A 14,729-nucleotide genomic window follows, 5' to 3' on the forward strand; every position below is an offset into this window, starting at 1 on the left:
GGACTGATAAAGAAGCTGACAAGCATCAGTCCCAAATCAAAGCACAGTGCACACTTAGCGTGCTGCTCGTCTTTGTAGCCAAATGAGACTTGGCACCTGTCCACTCAAACTGCCGGCAGCATCAAACTGTAGCCCTGTGAGGGCTCTGTGGCCTGAACACGCGGAGATGTGAGAGCATGTGTGTGATTCTGTATTTCTGTGTGAACCGTGTGTATGTGCATCCACGGCTGTATCTGTGAGTCCATCTGTCCCTGAGTGTGTGCGTGTTCGTGGTGGGGCTGTGCCTTCATGTCTGCGTCTGCATGTCCTTGGGTTGCTGTGCACTTGTGTGAATGTGTGTGGGCATGTGTGAGACTCTCGGTGCACGGCCAGCTGTGCGAGGCGCCGAGGCTGTGGGTCCAGGGCTGAGCTTGTGACACAGCCAGCCTGCTGGCAGCTGTGACAGTGCCTGCGCCCTCCAGGGTGGAGCGTGGGTGGTGAGGGAGGGCGGGGGCGGGGTGGGGGCAGGGAGAACGGACCTGGGACACGACAGGACCTCCGGGGGCCGCGGCGATGCCCGTCTGCGGAGGCTGCACTGGTTGGGAGGCAGCCTGGGCCGGGGCCTGCGGGGCCATAACCACGGGGGTCTGCTGCGGAGCCGTCACAGCCACGGCCGGTGCCACGGGGCCCTTCTGGAAGAGCAAGGAAGAGACAGAGAGATAAACAGGACGTGACGCCTCGCTCGCAGCAAGGCCACAGAGAACAGGAGGCAGGCGCCACAGCGCTCCTGTCACATCTGGTGTCCTGACTGCGATGGACATTGCTTAACAGACAAGGAGGAGGAAGGGGAGGTGGTGACAAGATGGAGGCTGGGAAAGACGGGAGGCCGTCACAGCTTCTCTTAATAGTCACTTACCTGACAAGGGAAGCCTCCTGTTAAGATTTTTTCACGCTGCTCATGCCAGACGTTAGCCACCTATTGTCTACTTTCTCAAAATGCCATGTGAGCGGATGAATGGCTAGAAAACACCTCACACCCAAAACACACATTTGGCTCAGCAGATGAGGTGCCATCAGCAGCAGCAGTCTCTCACTCTGAAGCCCTCATCACCTCTTTTGAATCTCTCAGGGCCTGTTCACACTTGGCAATAAAATATATCGTATGTGATGCAATCGTGAGCAGACAGCTCTAAATACAGGTGTGAAGGCACCCCGAATGCACAGAGGACACGTTAGCGTCTGATCACTCGAGCCACATATGGATGCAGGCAAGGCCACATGTACGTCCACATACAGTAAGGGAGCTACTTGTGCAGTGTAGTGTGAGCCAAAATACATTTGTCTCTGCACTGCAGGGCTGCCTAGTTAGTGTGAAAAATGAGAAATCTCCCAAACACAGAGGAAAGGTCAAGTGTGAAGCCCGGACGAGGCACCAAGCAGCCACGGCGATCCTCCTCTCTGAGCACAAACGTACTGAACACCGAATGCTTTCTGCTGAGCAAAGATCACAGCCTCTCCTGTGAGCAGGGAAATAAGATCTGCGCTGCGGCACCTCAACTGGATCGAGACACGGTGTTTGAATGGGAAACACTGGGTCTGATCAGAGGCTCCGGAGCCTCGGCTCCTCAGAGACGGGGGGAGGTTCACGTGAAATATTATCTCCACCGATGCCAGTGTACAGTACAGGATGTTGTGATGAGCAGCCAGGGCAGCGATGCCCGGCAGCTCCACGTTTCACTCGGTGGAACATGTATAGCTGCCGGGTTATTATTCTAGTTTTTTTCTGCAAACAACTTGCTTGCGAGATTAAATGTGAAAGTAAATGGTATTATTCATTCTATATGCAGGAAGAGTCGCTTGATGTTTATCATTCTATATTTCTAAATGATTACATCTCTCAGGATAATTAAAAACCTCAACAATACAGCCTAAGATGTTCCAAGTTGGCACTGAACAGCTTCACACTCACATGCTATTTGGTTTTATTCATTATTATTAGAATTTCACTCAAACAAAAGGTTTATTATTGCCAACAAACGTCAGTTATAGTATAGTTATAGTATACTAGTTATAGTAGTTATAGTATACTAGTTATAGTATAGTTAAAGTATAATTATAGTATAGTAGTTATAGTATAGTTATAGTATACTAGTTATAGTATAGTTATAGTATACTAGTTATAGTAGTTATAGTATACTAGTTATAGTATAGTTAAAGTATAATTATAGTATAGTAGTTATAGTATAGTTATAGTATACTAGTTATAGTATAATTATAGTATACTAGTTGTAGTATAATTATAGTATAGTAGTTATAGTATAGTTATAGTGTACTAGTTATAGTATAGTTATTGTATACTAGTTATAGTATACTAGTTATAGTATAGTTATAGTATAGTAGTTATAGTATAGTTATAGTATACTAGTTATAGTATACTAGTTATAGTATAATTATAGTATAGTAGTTATAGTATAGTTATAGTATAGTAGTTATAGTATAGTTATAGTATACTAGTTATAGTATACTAGTTATAGTATAATTATAGTATAGTAGTTATAGTATAGTTATAGTATAGTAGTTATAGTATAGTTATAGTATAGTAGTTATAGTATACTAGTTATAGTATAGTTATAGTGTAATTATAGTATACTAGTTATAGTATAATTATAGTATAGTAGTTATAGTATAGTTATAGTATAGTAGTTATAGTATAGTTATAGTATAGTAGTTATAGTATAGTTATAGTATAGTAGTTATAGTATACTAGTTATAGTATAGTTATAGTGTAATTATAGTATACTAGTTATAGTATAGTTATAGTGTAATTATAGTATACTAGTTATAGTATAGTTATAGTATACTAGTTATAGTACAGTAGTTATAGTACAGTAGTTATGTGGTAAAAGGAGAGCTCAGGTGCCTCTAAATCTGGGTCCTCTTTTAGTGGACCTACTGTGATCAGGTGCAGTTGTCCCAAAGGATCACGTTGCAGCCATTGCAGCCCGTTTGGTGTCTGCTGGCTGAGGTGATCTACTGGACCAGTTCCAACACTTTCACTACCTACCAGTCACTCACACACCAGGATGTGGACAGATAGGAGTGAGGGTTAAAATTCAAGAGTTGTACTTCAATTACAATTAAATGTAGGTGACAGGATACATTTTTATCATTTTCAATCTTTTGGAATCAATGTTTTCAAACCTACAGCCCATTTCTAGAGGAAGCACTGGGGTCGTTTTTCCTGTGTAACCTCTAGACTACCACTGAGGCACCGCACTATTTCTAGACATCACTCGTCAGGGATGCTAAAGGAAGAAAATATGAGGCAGAAGACTGAAAAGTAGGGAAGACTAGAAAGAAAGAGGGTTATCTCACTGGGCGGAGTGCAGGACAGGAGGAGGAGGAGGAGGAGGAGGAAGAAGAAGAGGTGGAGGTCTGGAGGGCAGGGCTGGAAGGAGTGGGAGAGGCAGACGGTACCATCTTGGCAGGGGTCAAAGGACACTGCCTGGTGGTCTGAGAGGTCACAGGAGACTGCAGGGAAGAAAGAGAGCAACACACAGAGAGGCAGAGAGAAGAAAGAGACGAACAGGGAAACAAGAGAGCATAAAGATGTCAAAGAAAGTGCACGAGGAGGAGAGATGAAGGAACACAAGGTACCTCAAAGGATACAAAGGAGGAAAAACAGCAAAGGTGAGTCCGTGTCAGTTTCAGAGGTGACAGAAAGAGTGAAGAGGAAGTGAGTGGAAGGCAGAGAAAAGACTGTGGCAGCATGAGAGAGAATGAGCAACAGAGGAAGAAAAGAGCAGTGGCGTGCCTCGCAGACAGATGAGGAAAGGTCATGACAGCAGGAGAGGAGAAAAAGGTGGCAGCATGTTGGTGGTGCTGAAGACTGAAACAGAGAAGAGCATGTTTGGTCGGGTAGCAGCGGGTCACGGTGTCAAACTGCTGGGTTCTCATGTGTCCACATAACAACAATACCAATGACATTTAGCCGTACAGAAGATAACGCAGGGATGGTTTTCCTGATCGCTTGCTTTTCTGTTGTGTAAAAGAGCAAGGAGCTGGAAAAAAAGTGTTAAACAAAAGAAATCACTGTAAATGTTTGGACTTTTAGCACAATCTGACCTGCAGCCTTTAAATATGCACGAAGCAGCAGCAGATTCTTTGGCTAAACGCTGCGGATAACACAGTGAAATAACATGATTTAGCATGAAACCATCATTTTGTAGCATGTTGTCACCCACTCTTTGGTACTTGCTGTCATTTTCGGTCAAAATACCTGTTGCTCAAGGTGTGAGCACCAGCTCCTAAATGATGGTTGAAAGTAGCTTGGTGCATTTTCTTTTGGCCAATCTGTGGTATTACCTTAAACACACCAGACTCCATTGGCAAAAACAGTCATTTTAACGTAACTCAGTTTTATATGTGTGTGTGTATATATATATATATATATATATATATATATATATATATATATATATATATATATATATATATATATTTAATATTTAATGTTTGTTTTGTATTGTTGACCACTGGCAAAGTAATTTCCTTCGGGGTGAATAAAGTGTTCTTATTCTTATTCTTATTATTATTTGTTTGTTTTCTGTTATTATGTGGGTTTGGTGTTTTAAAGGGTTAGTTCAGACCACTCCTGTGTGCTGTGAGGTAAAATGACTGTTTTTGTCAGTGAAGTCTGGTGGTGTTGAAGAGAGCGATTTAACAGCGACTTTCCCCAAGTGAAAATAATCTAAATATAGCGTACACTAAAATCTGTTTTCCAGCAGTACATTGTTTAGCGTCTGTGTCGGGAATCCTGCCTGCGTCTCCAAACTGGGGGCCTGCCGACCTCCATCCACTGTAGTTAGTACACTGGCCGTGGAGAAGGAGCTCAGACAACCAAACTACAGATAACACGGACTGTCCCTTTAAAGACTCAAGAGCAAATGGGATGGCTTGGCGGTGAGTGCCAACTGCCACAAAAAACAATGGTGGTGCACACACACACACTCATATACTCACTTCCTGGTTGCTGTCCTGTCTACGGGCCAAGACAACCCAACAGGGCCTCTGCCCCGACCTCTGGCACACAGCCGTCCATTCACAGACAGACACACACACACACACACACACACACACACACACGGTAAACTGTACCTCACAAATGAAAACACACACACACACACATAGAGACACAGGCCTGTGCCGAGGACAGGAGGAAAGTGGCGACGCGTAGAGGAGAAGAAGTAGGATGAGAAAGAGGAGGAGGGAGTTTCCCTCCAATAAAAGTTTTGTAGGATGCAAAAGAATGAGGAGTCGGGGGAAGTGGGTGTATGAGGGAAGAGGGGAGAGGAGATGGGGGTGATGGGGGAGGTTGGTGAGAGCCACGGGGTGCATCCCGCCACCAGCTATGCCTCCCTCTCTCTCCCTCTCACGCACGCAGACAGACACACACAAACACACCGAAGAACCAAAGCCGTGTTAGCTTTTTAAAATAATCAGGCAGTTGGATGATGAATGATTTAACAGGTATGGAAGGAAGGAAGCTCAGGATGCCTTCCGTTTCTCCCCTCAGGGTCATGGGAAGAGTGACAGGCCGACAGAGGGGTTGAGCTCTGGGAATAAACACCATTCCCTTTCATTTCCCTGCTTCTGCTTTTCCTGTCGAGAAGGCGACGCCGCGGCCCGCTAATTTGTCATCAGTGTGACTGTGAGAGGCGATGACAGTCTGCGAGTCTCTTTTGAGAGGGGTTCACATCAGGATGGATGCAGGTTGGCTGGCTACCAGCACGGAGGCAGGAGGGGGCCGCTGCTGTGCAGCTGATGTGGACATTTACACCTTCCACAGGTTTTTAAAAGTACTCATGCCCTGAAAGGGGAAAAACACACTTTTCACCTCAGCTTTGACGTGTTTCACTGCCTCTACACTGCTTTTACTGTCAGATCTGACACTACTAATGCCGTTTAATGTTTATAATATTCGTAATAGTATCATATAATACTCATAACGGCAGCATAAAATAGCATAAAAGACACTTGTCTTACTGTAGCCCTGAGTGCACGATGTTAGAATAAAAAGCAAAGAGTCTAATTCATAAGTGAAGGAGCGACGCTGAAGCACAGAGGAAAGTCTGTCCGACCCCAAGCAGACAATGAAATGCTGCCCTCTAGTGTCGCTCTTTTGTCCTCGCAGTCAGTGATATGATAATCAGGCGCTCTGAGATCTTTGCAGGGCCTCTTCACTCGTGCTGTGAGAGGCCAGGACAAAGAGGGGGGGCTGTAGGAGCCTCTGTCTCAGGTAGTGATGAATGGTGTTTCCAGCAGCAGGCTGTGTGCCAGGATCACAGGGCAGCGTTCACTATGTGATTATATCACTACAGCCAATAGCGCCAACATATCCAAACATTTCCTCCCAGTTCACTGCTGACATCCAAAAACAAAACGTGCTGAGTTTGGATTTGAGGGAGTGTTTAACACTTTTCCTGAGAACTTCAGTATTTTTAAACAAAAATGGCATTTTATCTGACATTTCATTCACCAAACAAGTCATCAGGAAAATAACTGGTAGATTCAGTGAGGAGGTTGCAGCCCTGCCTGTCATTATCTGAACTGTCTAAAGTGACACTGAAGCCACATTCGCAGTAGATTTTAGGGGATTAAATACGACACAGGAGTCGAAGCGTTAGGATGCTCTAATCAGAAGAAATATCTACTTTAGCCACTTTAGCTGTCCTAACTGATTTCCAGAGAAACTGTGAGAGACAAACTATCTGCTAATCTCATTATTAAACGCAATTAGCTCCAAAGGTGTGGACCCAGCAGCACAAGCTCAGGTTTTCACATGAATGATGTATCCACAGGTGATAATAAGCAAATTCCAATTAATGATTCAGTGGCTCGTTAAAATTTTGATGAGAGGACCCCATGGAGTCATTAAGGAGCCCTGAGACATTAATTCACCTATTAATCTCAGTTTCATCTATACGTAAAATAATCAAGAATATTCATTCGTTATAATTACACAGTTTAACATATTAATCACAACCCAATTAGGGGCAGGAGCTAAGCTGTTCACTTAATGAGGTGGTGCCTCCACCCCCTGCATGTGCCCACGCCGACATAATTACATCAAAGCTTGTCCACTTTAATCAGTCGGGCTGCTGGTGACGCAGGTCAAAGGACCGAAGCAGACGTGTTGGTACTTTCCCTTTTGCATTGTGTAAAATTAATTTATATTCTTCTTCACTAAACCCGGCGCACAGAGCCATCACCATCACCATCACCATCATCATCACCATCATCTTAACAGTTTGAAGTAAAGGGCAGCACCAACTTCAGCTCTGAGGTCAGTGCCAGGAGAGTTCTCCACTGTCTCCACTGACGGGGCTGGCACCTGATCTGAGGCACCAGCAAAGGTTGAAGGAGCAGAAAAAGGGGATTTCTGGCTCTTGGAGACGTCTGAGGAGGTCAAAAGTGCTGCAACACTCGATGCGAGCAGAGCAGAGCAGAGCAGAGCGTTTCAGGGTCATCGAGGTCTTCATCGGGGTCGTCATAAAACACACCACAGACAATATGGCTCTGAAGCAAAGCAGATTTTAAGAAAATATAAGAGTCAACCAACCGTATACATGCACGCACATATCAGCCAATGGTGCAGCTCCACACATGCTGCCGCACGGCTTCGGGCCGATCACATTCCCCGACTGGCAGAGAGGCAAGAGGAGAGCACGATAATGGACACGGGCGATTTTAAAAATTCAATAAAAAGAGAGAGAGCAAGAAGAAACCACACAAATAAGAGATTTTTTCCACTATATGACCTCATTAGTCGAGAACTTCTTATTCATGCCCCCCAGAAATAAACGTCTGAGATAAAAAAGAAACCCAACATGCTCTGCTCTTCTGTCTGAGAAGACTGACGTTAACACCTGTTTGTCTGGATGTGATCGCTGCTACGCCTGTGAACAACAACAATGAAACGTGAGCCCGGCCCGCTGATAGGGATGCACCTGATTGATTGTTAATTGGTTCTGTTTCATACTGTTCTAGAGAGCTTGTGGTGTGTTCGATGATGACCGTGATGAAGGCCTGATAATAAAGTTGTTCTGTACATGCAAAGATTGACAGCTGGACTGGATACAAACATCTGGATGGTTGGAATTCTTTCGTTTTATTGGTTTAAATTAAATTATCTACACTTACAGACCTGGTTGGTGTGTGTATTTATTTATTTATTTATTTATGCATGTATGTATGTATTTTCCAGCACCAGTCGCTGAGAAGCGGTGAAGTTATCTCACCGTCATTAGTTTCTGAGACACAAAACCTTTGATGAAAAATCACCGACGAATGAAAAATGTTAAAATATTAAAATACAGCATTGTTTTATTAAAGTTGAATGTTTTCAGCATCACTCCCCTCAGTATCTGTGTGTGCTCCTCTTCCTCACATGGTTCCTCACAACGACCAGTTCTCAGCCCATTCAGCGCAGCCTCACGGTCCACTAAACACCACGGATATCCAAAATGTTCACAAAGCTGGTTTTTAAATCCAGTTTTTAGATCAAAATCCAAGTCCTTTACCACCGAGTACCTGCCGACACCAAGCCCACGTACTTTTTCACATCCACACACTAATTTTCACTCAGATATGTAAAATGTTTGGGTGCAGAGAGCGGCTGGCTGTCGTAGAGGACGGCAGGGCTGCACACAGGCAGACTGAGCTGGACAAAACACAGCAGAGTGCAGTGAAGAAAGGATTAGCATTTATCAGCTTTGTGCCCAAACCAATCCTTTAAAATATGCACACATCTGCCCCCGCTAGAATCCTTAGGATCTGTGTCTGGTCTTACAACAAGTACAAGACTTTCCTCAGCCAGTGAGGAGACATCTGAAGTTAATCTATTTAAAAATCACCTAATGTGGAGACGCATGGTTACATGGTTACATACACAGTGGGCCACATCATCCAGCAGCACAGAGTCACTTCTATTATGCCGATGACACACAGATCCACGTGCACTGAAAACCTCTGATCCCCAAATGACGCTGATTGTTGTATATCTCTAAGAAGATGAAGACTGTCTCGTCTGGGCGCTCCACTTGGACCGTGCACTGTGCCGGACTGTTTCCGGGAGCTAATCATGCTAACAATTACCATATTTAGAGACCTGTGAAGGTCACACATTTACACATTTTCAGCCCAAAGGAAAGTTCATATATGCTTTCAGAGCGTTTCACTAGGACATGCTAATTACCCGTGGAGCTGTGCGTGACTGAGACATCACAGTTACATGTTTTTAACACGTATGGAGAAGTTCATTTAGCGCTCAGGGACCCACTCCAGTTGTCTGGGCGGTACCTCTGATATCTAACCCAAAGTCTTTTGGCGTGGGAGCAGATCCACTCAAGCAGGGGGGGGGGGACACACACCAGCACACACAGGGCCCAGATTCACACCAAGACCTTATCGTCACGAGTCTCAGCCGCTGTGCTGCATCATACATAAAGATGTGTTTGACTTTAATACTGATATAACAGTTTCAGGGGGGTTATTGGCTAAACTAGGGCAGGTAGAATAAACACCGTTAGACGGGCCCTGTGCCAAACCACAGAATCTCATGCATTCATTTTTTTTGATTAATTCTATTAGCTACATAAAATATGCCTAATTTCTGGTCCTCTGTTTGTTCTGGTTACACAATAAGGGCTGCAGCTGTCGATTATTATCATTACTTTTTAGTTTTGTTTTCTCAGTCAATGGTTTGGTCTGTGAAACATTGGGGGACAAGTGAAAACTGTCTCAGTTTGTCCTACAAATAGTCCAAAACTCAACAATATTTAATTTATATAATAGGAAAAATAGGAAAAGCAGCAAATCTTCACATCTTAGAACCTGGAAGAATCAGATTGTATTATTTTTTCCCTTGAAAAACTTCAGGACTAATGATCAAACTAGCAGCTGCTCACTGCACTGTAAGCCTGCTTGTTTTCCTTCTTGGTGATATGAAGCTGATGTTGAATGAAAAGAGGATGTGAAGATGTGACTTCATCACAGACAGAGTAAATAGTGGTTACAAAGAGGCTTTTTCTGTTGTTCGTATCGTACATGCACTTAACAGTGATGGACCCGTCCAGGCAGTCGCTGCTGTTTTTGGGCGTTCTCCTTCAGGCCAATTAGTGACTCAAGCCTCGTTCTCTACCAACAGGCAGCAAAGGCACTTTAACCAGATGGCTGCACCGCTCCTCTGCTAAGACGTTACTGTCAATTTTATGAGTTTTGGCTCCGATTTCTACATTTTTCTTATTTATTAAAAAAAAGAAACGAGTGAGAGAAAAATGAAAAAACCCTCCATTTAATTCAGATTAGATTCATTGTGTCAAACACAAATCAGATGCTCCATTATTTGTCCTGATACATGCCAAAACCAGGAATAGCAGGGTGCACGGACAGATATGTCCCTGCTCCTTAACCTGACTCACTGCTCCTCTTCTTGTTCCAGTCTAGCTGTGAAGAAGCGTTACGGTGCAGTGTGGCGCGGTGGTCGTGCTAATGACAGTGTCTAGGTGGCAGCCTCACCTGTGGAGTTGTTACTCTGAAGGATGCTCCTGTTGTTGGGGCGGCGGCTCGGGGGGAGACGTTGTTCTGGGCCTGAGCCTGAGCTTGAGCCTGAGCCTGAGCCTGAGCCAAGGCCTGCTGAGGGACCATCACCAGCTGGCCCAACTCTGTTCGCACCAACACCATCCCTGAAGAACCACAGAGAGCATTCATTAGAGGACATCATAACATCACAGTCAGGATGAATGACTCCAGCATGTTTAACCCTGGGTCCTCTCCGAACATATCCTGGTGTCTGAATGACTGGTAGGTACTGGAAAGCATCCCTGCAGAGAGAGACCTGGAAGATCCTTTTGGTTATATCGCTCTCTGCACACACACCAGACTCCATTCACTAAAACAGGGACTGAGAACCAGTGGTAGAGGTAAAACTACTGTTGCTGTAGCTGCCAGCTGAGGTGATCTACTGGACCAATTCCAAAACTTTCTGTACCCACCAGTCATTTTGAAACCAAAACACATAAAAGTATTGCTCCGGGGTAATCCTTTAAACTGCCGCCAGTCAAATGCAGATGTGTTTTGCATGTGAATGGCAGGTTTGTTGATTCTACTGGCCACTTGCACAGATAATCAAGTATCATCCTGAGGGAAAACAAATGCAACTCTTAATCTGCTAATTAGAGTCTCATTAGTTTTACGGGAGAGAGTTTATGGGCATCAAAACCACTTCAACATAACTTTAACCATAAAGAAAATAGTGCAAATACTTCCCTTTGATTGCTGCACTGAATGGAAACAAATCTTATCTTATAGCATCAAATAGCACAGAAAATATTCATTTCCGACTGGCTGAAAACAGTCGAGTCTTTTCTTTGTGCTTTTTAAAACGAGTACATGTTGTTAAACAGCACTGAGGTGGGAACAGACCTCGCTGTGGATTAAACTGACCGCAAACTAAACGATGAGTCTCTTCTGATGCAAGTGGTCTAAATGTGAGGCGTCGTAATATAGAGAGTAAGAGTCACTGTCGTACATCAGGACATCCCGTGATGGATTATCAGCAACACTTCCTCATATTAACAGAAAGATCTTGACCTCGCTGGATGTCAGACTGATGCAACAGTGAGGCTGAGCTAATTACACAAAGTCTTCGCTCTTTCTAAAAGGTTGCAGTTATCATAACGCCACGTTTGTGAAGTGGCCCACGTCGGGTCAGGTCAAGATGAAGTGATTTATTACACGTTTGTTTATCCTTTATATTTCTAGAAAGTGAGAAAGACATGAGGTCAATAGAAATGATGTTCTGGCTGAGCCATTATTCCTGAGGTGAGGGGACGGAGGGCAGCAGCGTCTTTAATTCTTCTGTTATAAGGCACAAAGTGAATGTCATCACCTGCCTTTGTGACTCAACGTAGCAGCTTCATAGAGACCTGGAGAACAGGGCAGCCATATTACCCCCCTGATTTTAACAACAAAGTGGTAAAAAAAATAGTTTCTATCTGCTTGTTATTCAAATCTTAAGTTAATTGGAAGGTTACATAATGCCTTTGATCAGCTTTAGTGATACAGATCAGTAATTCTCCCAGAATCATGAAGTAAAGTGACGTAGAGGATAAAAAACAGTGGACCCACAAAGACTTCCCCAGCTTCACTTACAACTCAGAAACAAACTGTGCACCTCGAAGACTCTTGTTCTTGTTCTGCAGCCACAGATTATATTTCAGGCTCTTTCTGCCCCATCAGTGAACACTTTAATGTGTTTACACTGACATAAAGGTATATTCCACTGCATTGTTTGTACCTGACAGAAGGAAATCCTTCTAATTATTAATGATTAACTAATGATTAGCTGTCTCTCATCAAACTACAGTGTAGATGAAAACCCTTCAGATGTCTGCTGATGGACGCTGGCACTTTGTTAAGAGTGTGTGGATACACTGGTGGTCGAGACAGGTGATTATTTTTATGTTGCACACACACGATAATTTATTATAAATTCATATTTATCCAGTTAAATTCCCCAGCAGTATATAAACCAGTTAAAATGAGCTCTATCTCGACAGCTACATTAAAATGCAGCTTACGCATTGATGCAACAGTGATCGATAATGTCATGTAAAATAGTAGAACACCATGAAAGGCTCCCGAACCACACAGACATGCATGTGAAGTAAATTATCTTGTGTGCACAAGATTTAAAAAAAAAAAAATAATAATAAAATCACCTTTGGGGATATGTTTGTACACGAGCGTCTCCTCCACACTCATAAAACCATCAGCCTTGGGCTAAAGGTTTGACAGCACGGCCGCATCACAGTGAGCAAGAAGAAATATTCCCACGTTTGATCAGCTAAATACCTAAAATGTAGACATGAACTTCATTTGACAAAGCTTCACTGCAAACTTTATGCAGGTTTTTTGCTCGTTTCTGATTATCAGTGTCACAGGTGTGGCCTTGGTGTGGTGTTCTGGAGCAGTGAAGGATGCTTGGTGCGGATTTAATACTCTGCACGGCTCAGTTGGCACATCATGGCACCAGTGCTGCTGGCCGAGGTGTCTGACTCCCCACGGGGCCACCCATGCTGAAACTCACAGAGCCGCTACAACACATGAGAGAGGATATCAAAAGGCATATTTCACCTCAGCAACAGGCTCCACTTTATGGATCGCTTGTATGCAGGATAACCAACACGGGGTGGACCAGGGTGTCACACACTCAACCTGCTCACACTGAAGGAAGTCAAACAAACACGGGATCACACTGAGAAGCAAACCCACGAGCCTCAGCACGGTTAGTTTAACAGCCAAGGAGTACACTGCACCTTCATGCCGCTCTCCTTACCCGGAGGGATGGTAAACCCGGGGGGCAGCTGAATGGTCGTCTGCTGCTGGGGAGGCCTGACAATCAGCTGGGGGGCTACGATCCTTTGAGGTGCTGTCAGTCCAGGCCGGGGCTGGGACTGCACAGAGGTGGCCACCCCAGGTGTGGGAGAGGGGGCGGCGGGCCTGACCATGCTGACAGTGGTGGTCAGTGATGTGGTGGGACCAGCTGCGCTCACAGAGCTGGTTGGCCCCCCAGTGGCACCGGGCTGGCTGACTGTGGTGGTGGTGGTTGTAGCTGCTGCTGTGGTTGTAGTTGTAGTTGGTGTGACAACAGGAGGCGCGGGGGGGACAGTGTTTATTACAGAGTTGACACCTGACTGGTTTGACATTACAATTTTGGACTGACAGTCGTCTGTTTTGGAAGCCCCAGTGTCTGTGACCGCTTTGCTGTGGTTGCCCTGCGGAGCCGGAGGGGTGGTGGGGGGTCCTATGCGGGCGCCCTGCTGGACCAAGGCCGAGACGCTGGTCCCGTTGCCGTTCTGGGCTATACTGGCCACGATGTGACTCGGGAGTCTGTGCAAAGCGATGGTGGGGGTCCCCCGGTCGAGCGCGATAGCCGACTGGCCCGCCGGGAGGCTGGCGTTGGACACGGTGAAGGTGGAGGTGTTGATGGAGGACGTGGCCGGCCGGGCACAGTTCGGTGTGGTCGCGTCCCCGGAGCTCAGGCTGTCCGCCACGGCTGCGCTGCTGTTCCGCCTCGTCGTTACCGCTGCGCCGTTCAAACTCTTTATCCGAGCCGAGGCGCTCCTCCGCGGCGTGGCCAGGCGTTTTCTCGGCGGGTTAGCCTCCGCCGACGCCTCGCCTGCGCCCGGGGCAGCCTTGGAGCCCCGGCCGGACGCGGTGCTGATGCTGGCCGGCGGAGATGCCAAAGTTGACGCGCCAGGTGCAGCCAGTGTTGTGATGGATGCTCCATGTGATTGCGACCCGCTGCTGGTGGCGTTCACACCGGCAGCCGGAGTGGCGGAGGGCTCGCCGAAGGCAGCGCTGCAGCCCAGAGAGGGGGGTGTGACAGTTTTGTCCGGGCTGGCGTCTTTGGAGTTGATCTCCTGGCGCATTTCGGGCTTATTCCGCCGTCCTTGTTGTTGTTGCTCCAGTGTTGTGGTGCCCGCTGGAGCTGGTAGCGTTTTTCCTAAGTGATGGTTAGCGGGGGCCACCGAGCCAGCGCCTCCGTTTTCGTCCGCTTTACCCGCTGCGTTGCCCTGGCCGGCGAGCTGTGACTCCAGCGAGCCCACCAGGTCGCTCACGGCTTTCTCGTCCACCTCTGAAAAGAGCATATCTTCCAGGGGGTCGGAGGCGCCCGCCATCTCTGA

At 45.8% G+C, this 14,729-nt stretch overlaps 1 protein-coding gene across 1 annotated transcript in view; it reads right to left on the reverse strand.

Annotated features, from left to right (window-relative positions):
• LOC139220330 (transcription initiation factor TFIID subunit 4-like) overlaps nt 1-14,723 on the reverse strand; it is an 81,959-nt gene extending 67,236 nt beyond the window's left edge. Inside the window, exons 1-3 of the mRNA XM_070852443.1 lie at nt 13,379-14,723; nt 10,558-10,724; nt 519-671 (exon numbers count right to left, since the gene is read on the reverse strand). Of these exons, the coding sequence (XP_070708544.1) occupies nt 519-671; nt 10,558-10,724; nt 13,379-14,723 (1,665 nt within the window). The remainder of the gene's footprint in view (nt 1-518; nt 672-10,557; nt 10,725-13,378) is intronic.
• Between the last annotated feature and the right edge of the window lie 6 nt (nt 14,724-14,729).

Source organism: Pempheris klunzingeri, chromosome 1 (genome assembly GCF_042242105.1).
Source record: "Pempheris klunzingeri isolate RE-2024b chromosome 1, fPemKlu1.hap1, whole genome shotgun sequence".
In the NCBI taxonomy this organism is placed as follows: Eukaryota; Metazoa; Chordata; class Actinopteri; order Acropomatiformes; family Pempheridae; genus Pempheris; species Pempheris klunzingeri.